This window comes from Diabrotica undecimpunctata, chromosome 2 (assembly GCF_040954645.1).
Source record: "Diabrotica undecimpunctata isolate CICGRU chromosome 2, icDiaUnde3, whole genome shotgun sequence".
In the NCBI taxonomy this organism is placed as follows: Eukaryota; Metazoa; Arthropoda; class Insecta; order Coleoptera; family Chrysomelidae; genus Diabrotica; species Diabrotica undecimpunctata.
Window position 1 is genome coordinate 84326233 of NC_092804.1, and position 26214 is coordinate 84352446.

General features: G+C 32.0%; 1 protein-coding gene across 2 annotated transcripts in view; it reads right to left on the reverse strand.

The window, feature by feature from the left end:
- LOC140434713 (uncharacterized) overlaps positions 1-26214 on the reverse strand; it is a 402091-nt gene that overhangs the window by 11193 nt on the left and 364684 nt on the right. The window contains exons 10-11 of one of the 2 annotated variants that reach the window (XM_072523175.1): positions 18740-18960; positions 13436-13549 (exon numbers count right to left, since the gene is read on the reverse strand). In XM_072523175.1, the coding sequence (XP_072379276.1) occupies positions 13517-13549; positions 18740-18960 (254 nt within the window). In that variant the 3' untranslated portion in view covers positions 13436-13516. Of the gene's footprint in view, positions 1-13435; positions 13550-18739; positions 18961-26214 lie in introns of those variants that run through there. The other variant, XM_072523176.1, reaches the window with a different exon arrangement.

Below are 26214 nucleotides of genomic sequence, written 5' to 3' on the forward strand. Positions count from 1 at the left end.
ATATCAGACAAGTTTTCCATGCAAGTCCTCTAAATCCTAGCTCCATTAATCGTTCAAACGTGGCAGATACGTTACACAATCCGAATAACATCACTTTGAATTGGTAGAGCCCATTTCCAGCAGAAAAAGCTGTCTTATCTCTGTCTTCTGGGTAGACAGGTCAGTAGTTAGCTATCTTTTTGGTGACGCTATTCAATCTTTTGCAGTCGACACAGAATCTTGTGGAACCATTTTTCTTAGTTACTAACACCACTAGAGAAGACCCTGGGCTAGTCGACTCTTCGATGACATTGATGACATTCGATGACATCCTGCTGCATATCTTGAATAATGGCAAAAGCTTCTTTTTGTTTTGCAAATGTGAGACGTCTTGGTACCTGCCTTATGGGACTGGAGTTGCCAATTTTAATCCGATGTTGGACTTCATAAGTCAGATTTTTCCAAAGATGTAACTTTCGTTTTTGATGAACTCTTCTGCTTTTTGGTATTCATCTTCAGATAGATGGCCCCATGACTTCTTTAGATTCTGCAACAGTTCAGTGGAAAGTTGGTGTGTACTGCTGCTGTTGGCACGTTTTCGCCCTTTTTGGAGGTAATCTTCTTGTGATTTGGGTTCGTCACACTTACTGGAACGGTCTTCTTATCCCTATCTATAAAACATCTGGTCACAATGAAGCCCTCATCTGGTTCCATTGCCCTGCTCCTCTGATTCCAATATGGCTTCCAAGCCACCAGCTCCATCAATTTGTGCCACCACGATCTGTTCGCTGTTATGAGAGATATGCGTGTTTTCTGCTACTAACATCTTTAGCCCATTTTGCTGGTTTCTAGAGGCGAACAATTTCTTCATTGACGAAGACTAAGGTCATGGTGCTGACATCTACAATAAACTCATGTTCGGGCATAATGTCGACGCCCAGGATGAACTCATCCACGATATATCTCGACGTGCCCCAGTTCGATTTTTTCACATCTCTCCCCATAAACAGCTATACTTTCGCCTATGTCTGTCTCTAGTATGGGAGGTTTCGAGAGTGTCCTTATAGTTGACTGGTAAAGGAAACGTTTACTCATCAATGACCTAGTTGCCACAGTATCGATGTTAAAACTGCATCTGTGTCCATCTGCAATTAAACACTTGTAACACTTTAGGCGTCCTTGGCGTTTTTGTTTAAAGAATCAGCTACTGGGCGTACTTAGATCGCCTTCTTTTACTTCGGCAACACCTCTTACTTGATGGACTGACTTGACGTTGGCGTTGATGACGGGACACATTCTTCACGGTTTCATATTTCAATGCTGCGACAATAGCGTCCTTCAATACTTGGTAGCGTCCTCTTCCTAGTTGTACTATCTGCTGAAGATCTACATCGCGCAGCCATCAAGGAAACATTGGATGGCGAATTGGTGTAAGAACTGTTCCGGGGCTTCGGGTCAAGAGAGCCATCTTTTCTACTTCCACTTCGTGTTCTTACACAAATTCATTGGAGCCTTGGATACGCACTTTTAGTTGACTCTGGTATACTTACTTCAAATATTGGCTGCCGTATCTTAGTTCTAGGGCCGAAACGATGGTCTCATAGTTCTTTTGTGCGTCCTCTGGGATATTTTGGAGGATTTCGACAGCCTTACCTCGAAGTGCTAATATGAGAGCTGTTGCCTTCAGTTCATATGTCCATGCATTATTTTGTGCAACGGCTTAGAATTGTCTTCTATACACTGGCCAGGAGGGGTCTCGCCGTCAAATGTAGAAGACTTAATTATTCCGTTGATAAGGGAACAAATCACTTCTGATTTACCTTTAACTCTTATTTGAATGGTATTTTCAATTTCTAGGCAAATATTTACAAGGGTTCTCGTTATTTTGTCTTTTGTCTACTAGAGACCTTGTTACTTCAACGTCTATAATCATGTCTACTTTTATCTATTCGATTTCTCTTTTCATATCGTCTTTACTCATTTTTGAGGCCTTTGCTTCCTGTCTTGTTTCCTGCCTCTCTTCCAAACGACGTTTCTCTTCAGCTTCTTGTCGACGTTTTTCTTTTTCTTCTTGCCGTTTTTCGTCAGCTTCTTTTTATTCCTGACCACGTTTCTCTTCAGCTTCTTTTTCTTCCAGGCGACGTTTCTCATCAGCCTCTTTTTCTTCTATAAATTATCGACAACAACTTCTTTCATTTAATCCCAGTTTCTTCTAGCACCAATTGTTGCGTTTTTCTGTTGGTTTAGGGATTAAGTGAAGTACACGAACTAATTTGATTTAATTCACCCCAATACAAAATAAACTCACTAAATAACAAATATCTCATTAATAATTATAAATACACTTGTATTTATCGCCGGCAATAATATGAGGTATCACTTACAAAAAAACTAATTATCACTTTAAGACATTACAGAAAAATATTGTTCTGAAGTTATTTTCTTGTGGCATTTTAAAGTAATTACTATTTAAATGGGAATAAGCCACAATTAAAGGTTAAATTACGTTTATTGACGTTTCAATTTCCACTTCGGAAATCGTTCCCAAAATACAAACATTGGTAAATTAAACAAATTTTTGGGAACGATTTCCGAAGTGGAAATTGAAACGTCAATAAACGTAATTTAACCTTTAATTGTGGCTTATTCCCATTTAAATAGTAATTATTACAGAAAAATACAGATAAGGAGTTCGAGAACTTTACTGACGTGAAGTGGTTAATTGGGCTTCGAAATTACTGTTACGCCATGGCGGAAATCAAAGCATTGTGACTCATAACAATATAATAGTTCAATATATTTTCTAAAGTTGGGCCGCCGAACAGATAGAATCACAAGGCCGCGTGATCACTGAGGGTCGGAGAGTTGCAGGATTATGATTGGCTGTCTGCAGACTTACATGCGTTTGAAACCGAACGGGAGAAGCCGTGTACACAACGCACCGTATTAAATAAAATCAGTTTGTGTTAGACTATCATTTGTTTTAAATATGGATGGAAACACTCTATCGCCTCCAAGAAAAAGGGCAAAAAAAATTTACTGTTAGAGAAAAATATGTAAATTTAAATACATATAAAAAAGCATCTAAGGAGTTAAACGCAGAGAAGGACTGCGAATGTGTTATTAAATTCACTGCTGAAGCTGCAGATAAATTATTAATATTGTTATGTATTAATAAAAATAATTTTAGGTATTAACAAATCATCTGTTTATATTATTTTAAAAGAACATCGCTAAAATAATGGTGAATTTAAACCTCCAAAACCTTACCAAAGATCTAAAAAAGTGCTTGATGAAATTACCGATTAACATAAGACATTCGACGAATTGTTCACAGTTTCTCTTTACTAAATGAGCTTCCAACGGTTCAGAATATTATGCAAAAAATTTCAGAAAACCCGAACATTCCAAATTTAAAGAAAACTACTTTGAAAAAAGTTATGAAATTAATTAATTTTCAGTGAGTACAATTTTAATACCAACTAATATTAAATCTCATATAAATAATAATAAACTGGCTAAAAGACTTCGGTCGATGGCCTTTTGGTACATAGTATCACTAAAGTATAATTCTCTCTCTTTTATCTGGACTGATTCATTCTTGTTTTACATTTAAGAAAATATGTCGAAATAGTGTTTTAAAGGAAAACAATTAAATTATCTCATGGAGGCGACGATACTTGTGATCCATAAGACAATGCAGGAAGACCGTACTATTTATTATTTGAATGAAACTTGGATGAACGCTGGTCATACTGTTGTCAGAGTCTGGACTGACATGTCAATCACTAGTGCTCGACAAGCATATGTTGAAGACCTTTCTACAGGATTGAAACATCTTTCTTCTGGGAAAGGCAAACGACTTATTGATTTACATATCGGATCTAAAAATGGATTTGTGGAAAATGGACTGCTTTTGTTTGAATCAAAAAAAAAATGGCGACTATCATGAAGACTGGAATTACAACCCTCTTGCTAAAACAAGCCCTTTGCCCTTACAAACTTTAGCTAAAACGGCAGATATTGTCCTAGATAATGCGTCCTACCATGGCAGAAAATATAAAAAGATACCAACTAGTGTTATGCGAAAAGCTAATATTCAAGAAGGGTTGCGATAAAAAAATATTATATTTACTGACGACATGGTCAAACTTAGTTACTAACGCTAGTAAAAAGTCATCCCATAGAACAAAAGTATGTGGTAGATAAAATTATTAAGTCTTCGGGTAGATGTATGCTTAGATTGCCCCCTTACCACTGCGAGCTAAACCCCATTGAGCTAATATGGGCACAAGTAAAGGGTGAAGTTGCAAGAAAAAATAACACATATAAATTAAATGACGTAAAAGTACCTTTCAGCGAAGCACAAAATAAGGTTATATCGGATTCCTGGAGAAATGCTATCAACCATGTAGATGGCATCATATCCAAGATGTGGGAACTAGATTTTATTGTAGAACAGCAGTTAGAACCACTGATTATTAATTTAGGTGACGACGAATCTTCATCCGATACACCGATAGTAATTAATTTATTAATTAAGAATCAAGGTAACCTCTTTTTGTCATATATATATATATATATATATATATATATATATATATATATATATATATATATATATATATATATATATATATATATATATATATATATATCTTTAAGGTATATGACCGTTTAATTTAATATAAAAAATGTGCACTCGTAAGTGAATGGGATGTTATCGGTCTGGAGATAAAAAAGACAAGAGTTGTGCTACTCTATCTATTTATTGAAGACGTTTCGCCTATTGTTTAATAAGCATCATCAGTTCATCTAAAAGAGTGTTATTAGCGATACATCTAATATGAAAAAACAATTAAGTAAATGATCTTACCTTTAAAAGATCTGTAGCATTACAATGTTGTTATTGCAAAGAAACATCAAAAAATTTTATATAATAAATATAACAGCAAAAAATATAGAAACACAGAACGCTGGAAGATTCCCAATTTAACTAATTTGTTTTAAATTTCACTTTTGAAAACATTGATTGATTAAATCTATCAAAAAATATAATTGTCAATTTGGAATTGTTATATAAACAACGGCACGGCTAGGGTTCTTGACTGTTATGATCATATATCATGAAAATGAAGTATTTGAAAGCTCGACTGTCAGAAATGACAATCAGCTGGTGAGATTGAAGGAAAAGTTTTATAGATGTCAACATAAATGTTATGATATAATAAAAGAAGTTGAAGAAGAAAACAATAATTAAAAGTAGAATACGGAAGAATCAATTTTGTAGTATTAGTGCATGGTAAATTTGGCTTAAGTTGCTGATATCAGTTCTCTTATTTAATGCATTAGGTTGTTTCAAAATATGACACATCTCCATAAATTGTCTCTTATTAAGGTTACGTTCTCTACAGAGAATTCTAACATCATCAAAATTAACAGTATGTTTGGTGTTGATTGCATGTTCTGCAAGGGCACAAGTATGTTTAGAAAGTTTAATGTCACTACGATGTGAAGTAAGGCGTCCTTTAAGGGAACGGCCAGTCTGACCAATATAACATGCATCACATTCAGAACAGGGTATGTGATAGACTACATTCACTTGTTCCAAAAAGGAAAGAGGTGTTTTAATTTTAGAAAACAAGTTCCTGACAGTCTTAGCATTATTGATAGCAATCTTAACCGGGATATTGTTCTGTTTGTACAATTTAATAAGCTTTTCAGTAACATATGGGAAATAGGGTAGTGAAGAGTAATGGGTGGTGGAAGTTGCAATGTTAGGAGAAAGTAGAGTACTGTTGTTCATAATATTATTAGAAATTATTCTTAGTTGATCACCATCAGGTAAATCATCAATAGAAGACCCAAAACTTGTTGAAAATTTTCAACAAGTTTTGGGTCTTCTATTGATGATTTACCTGATGGTGATCAACTAAGAATAATTTCTAATAATATTATGAACAACAGTACTCTACTTTCTCCTAACATTGCAACTTCCACCACCCATTACTCTTCACTACCCTATTTCCCATATGTTACTGAAAAGCTTATTAAATTGTACAAACAGAACAATATCCCGGTTAAGATTGCTATCAATAATGCTAAGACTGTCAGGAACTTGTTTTCTAAAATTAAAACACCTCTTTCCTTTTTGGAACAAGTGAATGTAGTCTATCACATACCCTGTTCTGAATGTGATGCATGTTATATTGGTCAGACTGGCCGTTCCCTTAAAGGACGCCTTACTTCACATCGTAGTGACATTAAACTTTCTAAACATACTTGTGCCCTTGCAGAACATGCAATCAACACCAAACATACTGTTAATTTTGATGATGTTAGAATTCTCTGTAGAGAACGTAACCTTAATAAGAGACAATTTATGGAGATGTGTCATATTTTGAAACAACCTAATGCATTAAATAAGAGAACTGATATCAGCAACTTAAGCCAAATTTACCATGCACTAATACTACAAAATTGATTCTTCCGTATTCTACTTTTAATTATTGTTTTCTTCTTCAACTTCTTTTATTATATCATAACATTTATGTTGACATCTATAAAACTTTTCCTTCAATCTCACCAGCTGATTGTCATTTCTGACAGTCGAGCTTTCAAATACTTCATTTTCATGATATATGATCATAACAGTCAAGAACCCTAGCCGTGCCGTTGTTTATATAACAATTCCAAATTGACAATTATATTTTTTGATAGATTTAATCAATCAATGTTTTCAAAAGTGAAATTTAAAACAAATTAGTTAAATTGGGAATCTTCCAGCGTTCTGTGTTTCTATATTTTTTGCTGTTATATTTATTATATAAAATTTTTTGATGTTTCTTTGCAATAACAACATTGTAATGCTACAGATCTTTTAAAGGTAAGATCATTTACTTAATTGTTTTTTCATATTAGATGTATCGCTAATAACACTCTTTTAGATGAACTGATGATGCTTATTAAACAATAGGCGAAACGTCTTCAATAAATAGATAGAGTAGCACAACTCTTGTCTTTTTTATCTCCAGACCGATAACATCCCATTCACTTACGAGTGCACATTTTTTATATATATATATATATATATATATATATATATATATATATATATTATTAGTTCAGTCGTCAGAGAGTTGACCCCTAAAAATCATACTAACAAGCTGAATTTTGCAGAGAATATTAATTTTGGGACCCCAAAAGAGATGCAAAAAAGTTTACTACTTTTACTCCCGGGCTTTCCCCGGTACTCCCCTCGAAGGGGGGTAAAAACGTTAAAAAATCAGTTTACCAAGAATCTGTATACCTTAGAAAAAAAGGTTTCAAATAAAAAATGTCGCTGAGATAATCTTAAACAAAAATGTTTATAAACATTTTTTTTGTAGAATGAACCGTTCTCTTAGAAACAACGCTTGAAGCGACCGTCGATTTTGCATGTCAGTTACGCGCGCAAAATCAATGTTCAATAAAATTTGTATCAGCTGAACGGTAAAAATTCAATATCTTTTGATCCAAATGTCCTATCGACAAAATTCAAGATGCGTTTTAAAGGCAAAGAGTGTAACTCTCGTATTCAGTTTTTGTATTTTGCCCAGAATAAACTTTATAAAGGTGTTAAATAACCTTTCATATCAATAAAATTGATCACTTTTATTGACCAGTTGTAGTAAACTTTTCATTTTTAGATATCAATCTTTAAAACCTATGACATGAAATTTCAATTTTGAGTTGCATTAACAAATTTGAGGCATTTGAAATATGAATAACAAACTCAGAATTTAATGTTATACATTACAAACGATCCCACGTCACGAAAAATGCATTTAAGAAGACTGTTTTTTGTGTAAATTATTGCAGTACTTTTGTTCTTTTGAAAATCGTACTAGTGCAATTGAAAAAAAAAAAAGTTTTAAATGTTTTCGATCGTTTGTTGTGTGAAAGTTTAAATCCAACGGTTTTTAAGCATATTTCAAATGACTCACATTTGTTGTTAAAACACAAAACTAAAATTACATGCTATAAATTTTAAAAGTTAGACTCTAGTAATTCAAACTTCATAGTGGCCAGTTAATAAAAGGAATAGATTGTATTGATCTCGTGAGAATTATTCTTCTTCTTCAGGTACCATCTCCGCTACGGAGGTTGGCAATCATCATAGCTATTTTAATTTTTGAGGCAGTAGCTCTAAAAAGTTGTTTTGAGCTGCATCCAAACTATTCTCTCAGGTTCTTGAGCCATGAAATTCGTCTTCTTCCGATGCTTCTTCTCCCATCTATCTTTCCTTGCATTATGAGTCGCAGGATGCCATACTTCTCGCCCCGCGTCACATGTCCGAGATACTGTAGCTTTCTTTCTTTAATTGTAAGTTCAACTTCCTTCTCTTTACCTATTCTTCTCAGTACTTCATTGTTCGTAACTCTATAATTTATATTCGTGAGAATTATAAAAAATGGCAAAAATCGCGCCACGTTTATTTATTTAACACCTGTATAAAATCTGAGTTTATTTGCGGCAAAATACAAAAACTGCATACAAAAGCTAAGCTCTTTACCTTTAAAACGCATCTTGAATTTTGACGATAGGTCCCTTGAATCCAAAGATATCGAATTTTTACCGTCGAACTGATAGAAATTTTATTGAACATTGATTTCGCGCGCGTTATTGACATCCAAAATCGACGGTCGCTTCAAGCGTTGTTTCTAAGAGAACGGCCCATTCTACACAAAAATGCTTATAAACATTTTTATTTAAAATTATCTCAACTACATTTTTTATTTGAAACATTTTTTTCTAAGGTGTACAGATTCTTGGTAAATCGATTTTTTTACGTTTTTACCCTCCTGCGAGGGGGTTTTTAGGGAGAAGCCCGGGAGTAAAAGTGGTAAACTTTTTTGCGTATTTTTTAGGGTCCCAAAATTAATTAATTAATTAATTAATTCTAGGCAAAATTCAGCTTGTTCGTATAATTTTTAGAAATTCAGTGGCATTTTCGTCTCGTAGTATATTTAAAACGCATAACTTTAAAAAACTCCAATTCCGTCGAATTCGGGTCAAGGCTGAAAAACAATAGTTGAGAAAGCCGAGACGTTTCAATAAAAATCGGGCCATTTTTTTTAAATATAAAACTTTAATATCTAATTTAATAATTTAATAATTTTATTGATTATTTAACTTGCATTATTTGCGGCTTCAAACTGATTACTGACATAAAATAAATTTTTACATAAAATCATATTGCAACGCAGCAGATATGATTTTGGTTCAAAGCACGTAATGGTTTGAAAATGAATCATTCGATGGGATTGATTTTAAATAGCGCGAACGAAATCAAGAAGTTTGTTTACTTAAAATCGTTGACAAACCCGAAAAAAAAAACATTGATCAGCAATCATTACATCGTTGTATGCAGCATGCCTCGTAATACTGATGATTCTTGTGTATACACAAATTGTTATTGTTTTTGAATCGTCTTTTCAGAAGACGATAATTAAAATACAGAAATTTTAATTTGATATGATTTTTCGGACTAGTTGGTCACACTATTCATACTACATAATCAATAATAAATTGTAAATATCATAACTCCATTATTACAGTGACAAATAGAATTAAGTTTTCAATATGTATATTATGGGTTTTACCGCATTCACTGCGATAATTGTATCTCTCTTTTTGACCTAGTGTAAATCGAACTTGTGACGTTAGGAACTACAACTCAGCGCATGGCCTTCACGTGATAATTCTATCTGCCTTCGGCGGTCCAACTTTAATTTCCCACATAATAGAATACATTTATTTTTAGACGTCTCTCAAAAATTTATTAATTTAAGTTTTATGGTTCATAGAATAGTTGCGGAGGGGACCTTTAGACGCGTGTTGTATGACCTTTGTATAAATTAAACTACCCTTTACTTAGAGTATATTTATTTTACTCTAATTCTCCGTTTGCATTATTTTTAAGCAAAGAAAGGGTGTCCTTAGCTCAAAAAGAAAGTTGACCACAGGTAAACAGTTAATCAAAACCGAATCTCAATCTAAGTAAACAAAAATTAGCAATTCTTGTGAATATTCAACTTATCGATTTTTTATTTTAGATTATATCGAAATATTATATATCTAGACTTACGTCGGTTTTATAAAAGTTAGTTTTAGTTTTTCTAAAACCGACTCTTCTCCGTATTTTTATATCAATAGTATTTTTTATTCAGTAAATAGATATATAAAATTAAAGAACCAGTCGGTTTAGTTTTCAAAGTTACCAGTGTGATTTTACCGAATAAGATCATGGTGCATAATTTCCATAGTTTTACTTATAGTAAAATTACATAATTTAGTTAAATAGTAACAGGTAAACATATTATTCCATATATGAGTAGATCAGAGCCAGAGGTAAAAATTGTAGTTTTTAAGTAGTTAGTTTTTGTAGTTTTTAAGTTCAGTGCGCCTCTGCAAACATGCCTATGCTTCAGATAATTTTAGAACCCGTATCGCCATCTGTTAAAAATATTGCAAAAGATGAATTTCAGGTTCCTTAAACGCCAGACGTGCCCATGCAGCATTAAAATGGCCGACCCATTGAGTGATGTTGATTCTTCTAGCGATTTTCATGAAGAAGAGGAGTGTAGGCCGAGTGAAACTGATAGTAAGACAACAGGTATGTATAAATTTGTATTATAATGTATTGTATATGCTCTTCTGGCTTGACGTTATCATGAATTTTTTGTAGTAAACAGATGATTCACAATAGTCTATATTTTAATTATTAAAGTTAATTTTTGTATACGATTTTTTTATTTTACTTTATTTCAGATAGTGACAACGACCATGTGACATCTGAAACGCGGTCCAACACTCGAAAACGGAAGTCAAATCCTAAGTTGACCAGAAAGTTAATAAGAAAACAAAAAGTTATGAATGATGAACAACATGTTTCAGCTAAAGATACCTAATAGTGTTCGTCGAAAAGTATGCAACCCAGGAAGTTGTTGTAGAGCTAGTCATCTAGTCGCTCTGATAAAATAAGTGAAAATCGGCAAAATCAAATCTTTTAATATTTTTATTCACTAGATTGGATGTTTAAAAATACTTTTCTTTCAGGTGAAATTACTGTTGTACTGTTGTACCTGCAAAACGAAAATATAAAAAGAAGGAAATAGCAAGATACCAGAAGACGAGGAATTACAAATTACAAGATGGAAATGAAAATTGGCCACAAAGTATGTAAAGATTTTTTTTAAATGTCTTAGATCTTAGCGATAGCAAAATAACGAATGCTCTAAAAGGTATAACGAGATTTCGGATAAACGTGATAAACATTCACCACATAATAAGAGAAATAGAGATGATGCAAAGTAACTAATGGAGTTTATTAGCAAATTTGCAATATATGAATCGCTTAGTGTAGGCACCATACAAGTCAGAAATATTTGCCTCCAAATTTAAACATGGCCTTAATGTATAATGAATATAACAAATCTTGTGAGGAAAAGAAGTAATTGTATGGCTTTGTGTCTTCAGAGATATCTTTAACTATTTTTTTAATCTATCGTTTCACAGGCCACGTGTCAAAAATGAGACTATTTTATAACTCTTGTCTAAAACATTACATGAAGGGAAAGAAAAAACTACGGTTGAAGTGGAAAGAAACAAAAAAAAGAAGTCGTGAAGCAATTATAGAAGAAAGCAATTGAAGCAGCAAAAGACGAAAAAGAAGAAAACATATTGCAGTTTTTTATCTACAGATACAAACGGCAGATGTGGGTTTTCAATTTGTGAGTACATAATGAAGTTGAAAACAATGAAAGTGTTTCTTCACGTGGTTATCAAGACAATGTGTCATGTTTGATCAATTATATTTATTTTCTGCCTGAAACAACGTCCACCTTAGATTTATAGTCTGATAGTTGTTAAGGGCATAATAGGAATATAAAAGTCGTTTTAGGTCTTTTTAATGAAATACAAAGAAGCAGTGTAAAGGAAATAAATCCAAAATTTTTTGTGTCTGGACAACTTTTCAAGTTTTTCAACATGCGATCATAATTTTGGTGTCATTAACAAGGAAAGAAAATATCACAACATCTCAAAGAAAAATGAGTAAATTTTGTACTCATAAAATGGAAAAGTACCAGTGGTATTTTTAAGTACTACTTGTACTTGTACCAGTATTTAGGATGGAGCACGGCATTCTAAATAGGAAGAAAGCAACTAAAGGAGGAAAAGTAGAATGGCTTAAAATTTACCGAAAAAGAAAAAGGTATTTTAAATATAACTATAACACTGATAGTTATTTTTCTGAAGTAGACTTCACGAAAAAGATACATGGCTGACCCTCAACAAATCCGTGCATGGAGTTAGATTTATTAATTCCGAAGGAAGAGGATAACAGTAGAGAAAAAGAAACATCTGATATCACTGTTAAAGTACGTGTCACCTATCCACCACAACTATTTTAAAAATCTGAAGTACACCAATCAGATGGATACAGGTCTCGTACGGCTTCAAGAGAAGAGACGGCGTGATAGTTTTTTTCTCAGTTCAAAGTATTTTTCAGTTTTGTTAGTGTGAAAAACGACTAGGTATACATTTTTTGATTTTTTTTTTGCTTTATTCTACCTGAAATATTTAACTTTTTATAGACAAAAACCCCAAAATTTACTTTATTTCGAAATTTATATAATTAACTTCACCCCCCATTATCTCAAAAGAGTGAATTCGATGTATAGGCACCTCTGGTTCTGACCCGTTCATATATTCTTTTATAGAGATAAAGAAATATTTTTTAAAACTAAAATAGCTTCGTAAGTTACTCATTTTGTGCCATTTGGTAATATAAAATAATAAAATTATTGTGAATTAAACCAAAACACAATGTCACAGTATATACAATATATATATATATATATATATATATATATATATATATATATATATATATATATATATATATTATTGGCCTGATTTAGGATTTACGGACGATTTAGATAATATCCCATCATAAAACGTCGAAATATAAACGTTAAAAAATGGAACTATTCAACAAGGGACCAAATTTAATAAATGTAAAAAACGTATAGCAAACTATTCATTATAAAATAAATTAACTGTTACTGTTACATTAGAATTAGTAATATGTGATATTATATCAGTATTATGTCATTTATGTACACATGAAACAATAAAACACTTTCTAATTTATCCTTATCAGTCACCAAACTTTGACAATCTGTATATGATATACCTTATATCAAATTCGTTTCTTAATAATAATACAATAATACATAAACTTAAACAAATAAATTAGAAAGTTTCGTTTTATATAAACAAATATTATTCAGAAAGGACTCTTGTTGAAGTGGTTTTTTATCCAACATACCACTTCGTATATAAAATTAATAAAAAAAACAAAAATTATTCAATATATTTGACATGTGATAAACAAATAAAAACAAATGTATAAGCGACGCTTGTCGAGATAAGGTTTAATTTAAAAAAAATCATTTTTTGTAAGTTCGACATGTTTTGATTCTATTTTCTGCTACAAAGGAAGGCAACAAACTCTCTCTGTGGTCTAGATGAAAAAAAAAAAGAAAAAATTTATAACTATCTAGTATTTTATTTATTCGTATTGTTGTAATCTCTAGTGTATTTACAACGGGATATACAAGTTGTTGCAAATTGCAACTTGTGGCACAAAATCGAGATAGTGGCAAAGGGTCAAATAGTCGAATTAAGAAGTGAAATGTTGAATGATACAAAAACTCAAAAAAAAAACAAGAACACCAAAATGCTTTCCAAATAAAACTTAAAACCAAACCAGAGAGGAAGATACTACAGAGGAGAAATAAAGACAATTAAAAATAATAATAGCTGAATATGCAGCGGAAACTGTCGAAAAAGCCAAGTGACAAAGAAATACGGAATGGCATGATGATGAATGCGGCAACTACAGCATAACAATAGACACAAAAGCAGAAAATTCAATAAAAGAATAAAAAAAGCACAAAGTCATTTAGACCAAAATTAACAATATGAAGAGACAAGGGCGGAGAACTACTAACAGAGAAGCAAATAATTATAAAGAAATTAAAAGCATATAAAAACGAACAAAACGAGACAATATATTATACGGCGGAGCAGCACATTGAAAATCCGAGTTATGAAGAAGTGGTTCAGATAATAATGAAACTAAATAACAATAAAGCGTCAGAGACGGACGGAATTTAGGCATAATTATTAAATCATGGAGGATCTGAACTCTGGGGAAAAATTTATTATGTAATAATATTAATATGGAACAAGGAACAAATGCTGAAAGAATGGGCAGATGAGCACATAAAGCCAACTTATTAGAAAGGAGATAAGAGGGAATGATAAAATTATAGGCCAATTACGTTACTAAATGTAGTATTCTAAGTTCTTTCTGGTATTACATCTGTAATAGATTGTTAGAATACTCCGAAAATATAATCAGTGAGTATTAAAATAGATTTAGACCAAATAGAGCCACTAGGAACAATATATTTAAACAAAGAATGATTTAAGAAAAAACTTATGAATATGACTTAAATGGGATAATTCCCGGGAGTTGGCTTTATACCATATAAGTTAAAATATAATTAATAATAATAATTAATTAATAATAAAATTAAGAATAATATACCCTATAAGTGGTATATTTAATTAAAAAATTAAATTAGAAAATCCAAATGAATTAAAATAAAGTTTTCGGAATGTTTTCGGACTAATCAGTCCATCATTGAACTTTTGGAGCACTTGCGTAACTTTGCAAAACCAAACATTGGTTTTGCAAATGAATATGAACCAAACGAATACTTTAGTTGGACAAATAAAAATGGAACACTGGCAGAGCTTCTCAAAATAGATGGAACACGACTTCTATGTAACACAAAAAGAAATATAGAGAATGATCAGAGGATAAAGAAAAGAGATGAACGAACTAATAAAAACGAAACACATTCAAAAGGAAACATGGGTAGACTACTTTCGATCCCTATTTGATAAAGGTGACGATAATAAAACATCAACATAAGAGGTGACGATAAATAAAGGAATAAATATTGTGGAGGAAGAGGAATAAAGAAAGCATAGAAATTAAAATAGAAAATGACCAGGAGAGGACAGAATACCGAACGAACTACTAAAGTACGAAGGACCAGATCTGACCAAACAACTATTAAAACTAATTCAAAAAATAATAGAACAAAACAGAATTCCTCAAGAATGGAGATCAAGCATCCTAATACCTCTCTTCAAAAAGGGAAACACATAAGACCCAGAAAACTACAGAGGAATTAATTTATTAAACACAACACAAAATTATATATATATATATAGACACATAGACACACATATATATATATATATATATATATATATATATATATATATATATATATATATATATATATATATATATATATATATATATATGTATAATATATATATATACATATATATATATATATATATATATATATATATATATATATATATATATATATATATATATATATATATATATATATATAATGAACCAGAAGTATTTGCTGACAACGTAAGGAAGTAAACGTTAAATATTGGGTTTGCAGCAATAAAAAATGAAACGTGTACTCTTTTAAATTTTTATTCCAAGCTTTCGGACATTGCTTATGTCCTTCATCAGGGAGCTACAAATGTGATGAATAAATTTTAAATTTTTAAACATAAAAATAGGTTTTATATATTGAAAAAAGATGAGAGACTATGATAAATTTTATCAACATTATAATACATCTTCGTTGATACAACCTCATTAAGTTTGTAAGTAGTGAATTTTTTAATTAATTATACCAACGCCAACAATTTATTCATCACATTTGTAGCTCCCTGATGAAGGACATAACCAATGTCCGAAAGCTTGGAATAAAAATTTAAAAGAGTACACGTTTCATTTTTTATTGCTGCAAACCCAATATTTAACGTTTACTTCTTTATATATATATATATATATATATATATATATATATATATATATACATATATTAAGAATCACTGACGCCCAATGTCCGATTGAGAAATAATGAAAATGAACAATAAGACAATATATTATTCACGAAGTCAAGATGGTTCACAAGGATATGGTGTCGGGATAATAATTAACAAAAATATTGATGAAGCGGTAGTAAATTTCACCCCATACTGAAAGAGAAGTATACTCATACAATTAAACCAGAACAAACCCAAAATAAACATTATACAAGTTTATGCTCAAACTGTGGACAAACTCGAAAGCGATATTGATTCTTTCTGCGAAGACATAGACAAATGTACAGAAGTATACGGTCTGGGAAACAGAAACGAAAGGCTTATCGAATTTTGACACAACAATAATTTTGTTACAGCGAATACATTGCCCAAATCGCCAAAGAGAAGACTATACAAGAAATAATTGTAAAAGACCAAATAAACTATGTATATATTAATTAGACAAAGATACAAGAAAGCAATTATATCAGCAAAAACATATCCGAGTGCCGGCGTAGGATCACATCACAATCCAGTAGAGACCAAAATTAGGATCAAATGCAAATAATAAAACGAAGAACAGCAGATGCACAAATTGCTACAAGTAAATTAAGGAACTCACTCATAACACAACGCCTGCCAGATGAAATCAATAATCGATTAATGAATGTTAAAAAACAAATTGCAAAATACTGTATCGGATACAAAATGGTTATTAATAAATACACAAATAAATAAAAATCAAAAAGAAATTCTGACAACACCAACCAGATACAAAACGAAACAATGGATGACGGAAGAAATTTTAGATTTAATGGGCGTCAACATAAAAACAAAGATAATCAGATGTACAAAAAAGTGGATAAACAAATAAAATACAAAATTAAGCAAGCGAAAGAAGAATGGTTAAAAGAACAATGCGCAGAAATAGAACAATACCAGGAAATACATGATGGTTTTAACATACACAAATAATTAAAGAATTAACTCACAACAAAAAAAAAATAAAACCGGGAATACTAAAAGATCCTAGTGTTAAATACTAACAGATACTAGTGTTAAATACTAACGAAAAATTAAAGAGATGGACAGAATTAATACATGAGTTGTTCAAAGACAATAGAACAGTATAGATGGAAGTAGTAGTAGAAGAGGGTGTGGTTTTAAAGATATTAAAAGAGGAAATTAAAAATGCATTTAAAAAACAGCAAAATTGGCAAAGCAGTAGGTCCAGAAGAATATTCTTAGAAAGCTTAAAATTCACAAATGATGAAACTTTGGACATTATAGTAGACTTGTTTAACACAATATATAAAACAGGACATATATCGAAACAATGGTTACTCTCCACCTTTTGCGCTATCTTTAAAAATGCAAACACTAAAGACTCCAGTGAATACAGAACAATATCATTAATAAGTCATGGTCTCAAATTATTCTTGAAAATAATACATGGTCATAAAAACAAAAAACTGGAAGAAGGAATAGATGATAGTCAGTTTGAATTCAGAATCGGACTAGGAACAATTCGGAAATTGAAATCAGGAGAGGAATTAGAGAGGTATGTATTATGTCTCCATTACTATTTAATGTATATAGCGACTCCACTTTTAAAGAAGCATTATTATCTCAAAGTGAAGGAGTAATAATTAACGGAAGAACTATTAATAACATAAGATGCATATGACACCGTAATTATGGCAAGCTCTGCTGCACAACTCCAACTATCAATAAAAAAGACAATTTGTGAAAACTATTGACTAAAAATGAATAAAAAAAAACTAAATATATAAAAATAATAAAGAAAAAAGTATATAAACCAACATGCATTTGCGAGATGTACCGACAGAAAGGGTTGAAAAATACAAATAGCTGGGAACCTGGATTTCAGAAAATAATGATCAAACAACAGAAATAAGGGCCAGGATAGAAATAGCCAGAAACGTGTTTGTAAACATGAAAACAATTCTCTACAATAAAGACTTTAGATTAGAACTGAGAGTAAGAGCTCTAAGATGTTACGTGTTTTCGATACTACAATATGGACTTAAAAGCTGGACACTGAAGCAAGAACACATAAATAAGCTAGTCTTTGAAATGTCATTAGAAAAGCATGGACACAGAAGAAAACGAACACGAAAAACGAACACGAAAGTGTTGCGAGAAATGGGCAAAGAATACGAAATAATAAACACAACAAAAATAAGAAAGTTACAATATCTGGGACACGTAATGAGGCGACAGCGATGTGAAACGGAAGATCGATAATACAGGAAAAGATAAGAGGAGAAAGGAGTGTAGAAAGAGGGAGAGTGTCATAGTTGAAAAATTTAAGGGAGTGGTTTATATGCAGTTCAATAGCATTTGCATAGCTTCAGAGCAGCGGTAGATGGAGTAAAGATAGTGATGATGATATTAAACCTCCGATGTGGAGACTGCACTTAAAGAAAAAAGAAGAATATCACTAAACTGAATAAATAACTGAATGGAAGTAAAAAGGAACGTAACGAAAGAAAATGAAAGAAAATTAAGGCTGATACTATATTAAATATAAAAAAAAGAGTTGGTCTTCTTGTTGCCTTTTTTTGTATAGGCAGCTGAAAAAAAGTGCAGGAACAAAATACATAAAACATCGCCTGTTTTTTAAACAATTTTAACGTCATGTAAAAAGTTTATTGAATTCCAACAAAGATCAACTAGACTAGACATTGGTAATAATATATACCAATCAAACCTGAAAAATACCATCTTCATCGTGAATATTTGTTGGATCCGTTAAATTACGGCTCCCATCACTATTCAATGTGGTAATGGCTGATTTCGATCCGATTTTTTCGTAACCAGGTGTTTCTGAATCAGTGTCGTTATTTAGTTGCTCATATGGAGGATCAGTTTTCTCTGAGGATGATTTTCCTAAGCTATTTGAACTTTCAGAAGTATCGTTCTTGTCCGATTCTGAAATAAAGAAAAAATATTTTTTTATTTTTTGCCTTAGACTACTAGTTCATAGTAATCAGTCATATAATACGATACACACAAGCCGACCCTGGATAAGGGATTACATAGGGATAAAGGCAAAGAGAATGATTTAAAGTCAATTTGTAATGTATGGATTGAGTAAATTGATTGTTACTGAGTAAAGTAGACTTCATTGTCTTTATAGAGAATCGCTTATTATATCAATCAGACTAAAATGATTTTATATATATATATATATATATATATATATATATATATATATATATATATATATATATATATATATATATATATATATATATATATATAATCGAACACCTCTCTACCCTAAGGTGTGAGGTAAATCCAAATACAGGTTACAGATATACATTACATCTCAAATCCAATGAAAATACAGAATTTTTTTTTTTTCTATTCTATTCTGTGCACGAATTTTGTCCATTCTTTCTTGTTTTTTGCCTTATTTTGAGCTTCTGACCATTCCATTCCCCTACTTTTCAAAATCTGCCCTACTTCGTCATCCCAGGTTTTCCGTGGTCTGCCTCTGGTTTTAAACTTTTTCACTTTAGCCTTCCAGACTTGCTTAACGGGTCGGTTGTCGCTCATTCGGCACAGATGACCAAACCATTTTATTTGTTGTGTTTCAATAGCGTGTAGTACAGATTCTATGCCCAGTTCTTCTATAACATCTTCATTTCTTATTTTGTCTCGTCGTGTTATTCCTTTGACTCGTCTTAGATATTTCATATCAATGGCTTGTATCTTGCTTTTTAATTGCTTTGTTAAAACCCAGCTCTCGCTTCCATATATCAAGATTGGTCGGAATACTGTCTTATAAACTGTCATTTTGGTTCTTCTGCTGATTTCAGGTTTACCTATGAATGCTCTACTAAGATTATGGTACACTTTTGAAGCACTACTTATTCTTTCTGTTATTTCATTCTGCATGGTACCTTCTCTGCCTATTGTAACCCCTAGGTATTTGAATGCATCTACTTGTTCTATGAGTTGTTGGTTAATTTCTATGTTAACATTTCGGTTAGTTTTCGCTATTAGCATCACCTTGGTTTTTTTAACATTAATCTTCATGTTTCTAATTGCCAGCTCATTATTCCATCTATCTATATTTTTCTGGAGGTCTCTCTCGTTGGAAGCGCATAACATGAGATCATCTGCGAATGCACACTCAGCTATACCAACCGGTCGTAGTTTACTATATCCGATATGTACTTTGTGTATACTTGCTTTTGTTTCCTTAATTATGTCGTCAATAATCAATATGAACAGTGTAGGGCTCATAACACCTCCTTGTCTTAGACCCTCGTTTATTGCAAACATCTCTGATTCCAAGTTATCCTTACGCACATAACTCTTGTTATTTTGATACAGACTTTTGATAGCACCTGTTAGTTGATGGTCAATATTTCTATTTTGCAGACTTTTCCAAACTGATTCCTGGGACACGCTGTCAAATGCTTTCTCAATATCTAGAAATGCCATATATATTTCTGTGTTCTTTATTCTAGCTTTCTCAATTATTTGTTTCAACGTAAATATATGGTCTTGCGTACTGTGTCCCTTCCTAAACCCACTTTGTACTTCATCCAGATGTGGTTCAACGATGTGTCTTAATTTCTTTTCTAGGATGCTTTCATATATTTTGGAGACGATATTGAGTAGATTAATTCCTCTATAATTTTCACAAGAACTTGGGTCTCCTTTCTTAAAGATTGGTAGTATTATGCCAATTCTCCAATCTTCGGGGACTGTACATCGGTTCCGAGCCATGTTCATAATTTTAGTTAAAAATTCAACTCCTTTCGGTCCCATTGTCTTTAACATTTCAGCAGTGATTTTGTCATGACCAGCTGATTTACCTCTCTTTGCATTATTAATTGCTTCTTTGACTTCTTCTATTTGAATATCATTTTCTTGTCCATGTTCTCCTTCTACTTCTATCATTACAGTTTCCTCTTTCGATTGTCTTGGTGTTAGGAGTTCGCTGAAGTATTGTCTCCATCTTTCCATAATCTCATTTGGTCTGATAATCAGTGTGCCGTCTTTACGTTTCACCTGTTTCATCGTTGTTTCTTTACCTTTTCTTAGCGTCTTTAGTGCCTTGTAAAACAATTTTTGGTTACCACGACTATCTGCCTCCATCTTCATTCCAAACTCATCCCAGGCTTTCTTCTTCTTCTTCAGTACCATTTCTTTCACCACCTTTCTTTGTCGTTTATATTCTTCGTAACTATTTTCTGTTTTCTTGTTTAAGTATATTTTCCATTTCTGTTTTTTATATTTTATTTGGGCTTTTAATTCATCGTCCCACCATCGTGTTTGCTTCTTATTTCTGTTTACATGGTTTATTCCACACGTTTCTTTTGCTGTCGTCACGATGATTTCTTTAAATTGTTTCCAAGTTTCCTGTAAGTTGTCAGTACTATGTGCATTCGTTAATTTGGCTAGTTTTTCTTCTATTTTACTTTTGAACATGGCCGCGACTTTTTGGTCATTTAGTTTATAGTTTTTAATATTCTCGTTCACTTTATTATTTTTCGTTCTTTGTTTAGTGGTTTTAGGGGTTTTTTGAGGTAATCTTATCTTTGCCATTATCATATAGTGGTCACTATAGATTTCCGGTCCTCTTTTAACTCTGACATCAGTGACCTCTTTCCTAAATTCTCTATTAATGAGTACATAATCTAGAATTGATATTTCATTTCTGCTCCTGACTTCTCTCGTGAACTTGTGTATATCCTTGTGTTCAAAAAATGTGTTGGTGATAATCAAATTATTCTCCATGCAAAAGTCTATCATCCTTCTTCCATTATCGTTTCTTGTATCTTCCCCCTGCATACCCAAAATATCTATGTTATTATCGTCTCTTTTACCAACTCTGCTATTCATATCGCCTAGAATGACTATTCTACCTTTCACATTTTCTATAGCATCATTTAGCTCTTCCCAATATTCTTCTTTAACTTTCAATGGCTCGTCATCATTAGGGCCATATGTGACTAATATAGTTGTTATTTCTGAATTATCTAGTGTTATCTCTATCTTTAAATTTCTTTGTGATATAAATTTCCAATTTTTAACATATGACATATAGCTTGCTCTCATTAGGCATCCTACACCTTCTGCCGCTCTACTATCGGTACTGACTCCACTGTACAAAAATACATGTTCTTTATCCAATTCATCCATTCCTTGACCTTTCTTCTTAGTTTCCGTGATTGCCAAAAAATCTAATTGTGCTTTGTCAAATTCATCTATTAATTCTTTCTCTTTTCCATTGAGGCTTCTGACGTTCCAAGTAGCCATTTTTATGTACGTTTGTAGTCTATTTGCACCTTGATCTTGTATTAAATTTTCTTTGTTACAGTTTTCTTTTTTGTTCAATTCAATTATATCGTTAAACCTTATTCTCGCCTTGTTTGTTATTCCATGTTGATCAGTTCTATTTGGCTGATGGTCTGCTATTTCTTCCTGGATTTGTTGAGAGCCTTCATCTCCCTGTTCCGCGTCCATACTTCTCCATTTATAATAAGTTTTTGAAACCCCATTTGGACTGTATTTCCTTTACTCTTTTCTTCCTTAGCTTTAGCTCTAATTTCTTTTTGAATAATTATCTGCTGTTCGCTCATATCATCATTTATATATACTTTGTGTTCTCTAATATTTCTTAGTTTGGCTTTATTGTTCATAAGTGTGTATTTCTGGTTACTATCTTTTAGTTGTAATAAACAGGTCTTTTCTCCTATTTTAATTGCTCTTTCTATTTCAATCTCAATGTTCAGGTGCGTACTTATAAATCTTTGCATATTGCTCTTCACTGTTTCTACGTTATTTGTTTCTATTGGTAGTCCCTGAATTACTACATTATTTCTTCTTTTCTCGTTCTCAAGTCTTTCAATTCTGTCCATGGCTTGTATAAGATCTTTCTTGATCTCTTGATTTTCTTTCCTGATTTGCGTATTTTCCTTTTTCAGCTCTTGAATTTCTGTTAGACATTTTTTTTGTTCTTGTTTTATTTCCTTCATTTCTGCTTCTATAAATCGTTGCAAGCCTTGGATCATATCCATTATTTTTCCTGAGTTATCTTCTTTTTTCTCTTTCATGTCGGGAGTTTTTTTTGTTTTTGCGCACTTTCCAAAACCAAATGTCTGTGAGCTTTTCCTTCTTTTGCCCTCATCCGTGGTGTACTCGTCTTCACTACTCATTGCTTTCTAATTGTGCTAGTGATATTGGCTCAGTTTAACTACCCAATCGCGTAAAAAGTAGACCCCGGTCAACCCGTCCTAAGTCTTGCTTTTATCGATTGGTCTTCTATTAAGCTACAGTTAGTTTTCTTCACAATAAATTGTATAATTCTGTTCTCTTTAAATTCTTTACTATTTTGCATTACGGCAACACCGCTTTTCTACCGGTCAGAATCCCGAGGTCGAATTAGTTCCTTTGCTCTTATCGCTAAATTAAACAACAGAATTTTTTATATATAAAAATTATAATACCGGGCGGATTCTAACTCACGACCCCTAAGTTTTTACGCTGAAGATATTTGGCGTAACCATTACAACAAGAACAAGAAGGAATTAAAATGATTAAAATAATATCCTAATTATTGAAGTGAAACTGCTAGTATTAAAATGCTAAGACAAACGTCACGGAACTAGCGCCACGAGGAGTAGCCGTCACACACGTGGTATCATCACAAATAGTGGTTCTTCATATCGCCTCGATTCTTTAGTATTGATCAATTCGTTTCTAGTCAGCATATATTTATTTTAAGTAAGTTTAAATTAAAAACTGCATGATAAATAACTAACAAATTACAGACATTAAATGAGAAACGAACAATTAAAAGAATATTTGTCAATTAAAGATTCGATTCGCAACGATTGTCATAAATATCAACCAATTAATAACAATATTGAATCTCTGTTTAAATTTTTATGACACTTGTCTTAAAATAATTTCATATAAATATAATCATTAATTTTAAACATCTTGTTTAGTTTATCACCATAATTCTAGCTTACAACCTTGCGTGGTGTTGCGTGGAAATTTGCTAAAAACATAGGTTACTGTAATTGTAAGGTAATATGTGGTTGGGTAAAATAAACATACACTTAGGGGTAGTATATAAATAAAATGACGTTTAACAAATGTCAACGCTTTGCCAAAATAAAATAAATTTAAAACTAAATAAGATTAAATGGAATTAAATAAAGGTAAATAGAGTTAAATAAAATTAAATCAAGTTAAACAGAATTATGTAAAAGTAAATAGTAATTAAATGAAATTAAGTAAAAACTATAGAAAAATTTTATTTCAAATCCTTTATAAAAGGTATATAATAAAATACCCACACAGGCTATATCACAAATACATTACAGAACGTTTTCGGAATGTAAATTCCATCATCAGTGTAACCTGAAAGTATATAACCACTTTAATTAAAAAGAACGTAAAATTTATAATGTTGACTAAGGTTATGCAAAATGTGGTTGGAATTGGTAACATGGCAACGTATGGCTCTACATAGGTTATATGGTCCTGAGACAAAGGGTCTTCGAGGACCTGTTGATAACAACTGATAAAAATGACAATATTGACATGTTAGGTCGGATGTCGGAACAAAGCAGTCAGTGCAACTTACGGTAGACTGCTTTGTTAGTAGCTTTTTACCAGTTTTAAGATCGTGTATGTTTGAAGTGTATCGACTGTAGACGAATTATTCCACGTTGCAAAAGACAGAGAAGCTTTTAAAAATGTGGTCGCCAACCTCCGTTAATGGGGACGGCATAAGAAGAAGAAGATGTTAAACACACTGACTGTAAGTTGAATTAGGTAAAATGTATCTTGGATAGGTGTTACTGGTAGAAATAGATACTGCTAGAAATATTTGCATATAGTCAATGCATATTCCTCCTACCGATGGATCCACTTTGGTAAGGGCCTCTAACTCATTCATTTTAGCAAAAAACTTTTTGATCGACGTACATGCACCATCTTTTCAGCTATTGCTACCCTCTTAGTATTATCATTCAAATATTGGGACTTTATTTTTATATCTAGTTCTTCGCATATGCTGCAGGTGTCAATCTGAGGCCTGCCGATAGAACTGATAGAAGTGATAGAACTGACTGAACGTAACTGATAGAAGTCGGTGAAGACAGCTCTATAAAATCCATATTTAACTGGGACATCTGGAAATTTTTCCGAAAATAACGAATGCATTATTTTTATATATTATTTATATTTAGTTTTTCGTTCATATATTTCACTTCACGTCCAGTGTAGTGGGCTAGTTTGACAGGAAATGACTCAATATGGGCTATTGACTATTTCTTCAGGTTTTGCATTAGCTGGTTTTTGTTTACCTCTCATGTCAACAGGTACTTGTCCTTTTTCTAAAAACTCTATAAATAGACCTACTCTGTGTTTCGTTATAGCATGCAGACGTAAATATGCAGATTTACAAACAGAATAAACTGTACTTGTCACTCTGTACGAAAATGAGTGTTCATGTGGTTTTCTCCTATTATCTTCAGTGTTGTGTCTAGAACGCCGTCGGACAACTGTCAATATTTCAATAAGGGACTGGAGATAAGCATCTTGAGCATTTTTGTTTTCTAATTTATAAAATTTTGTAAAAATATCTTCTCTACATTCACGAGCAATCGCAAGAAAGCATTTCTTCGTACATATACAATGTAATAAGTCTAGTAAGAATTAAATATTTAACAAAATTTGAGGTTGTAACAACATACCTGCATAGTTCTCCAATCGTTTTGCTTGGAATATTACGACTTTTATAATCAGTATACTATTATCCAGATTTTCTTGTTTTTTTTTTTATTGATATAAGCCTTCCAACATTCTGGATTTCGCCTTTTTTAATAATTTTTAATAATACACCTTGTAACGATTATTTTGCCTACCGCATAGGGTATTATTATGGGAGGTTGAAAATTGGGGACAGAAATTATTGGGGTAGAGATAGGGCAAGCCAAATAAACGAAACTGTTGCGAATGGCACTCAGGGTTTGTTTGAAGAGCTGGGTTGTGGATAAGTGAATGGCAAGGGGGTTGGATTGGGACAACTACAAAGATAAAACAAAAGGGGTTAGAAACTTTTTTAAAAATAAATAAACAAAATGGTTTAGAAAAAAAAAATTTTAACACAAAAAAACACATTTATTGTTATTGTTGTCTCACCACAAA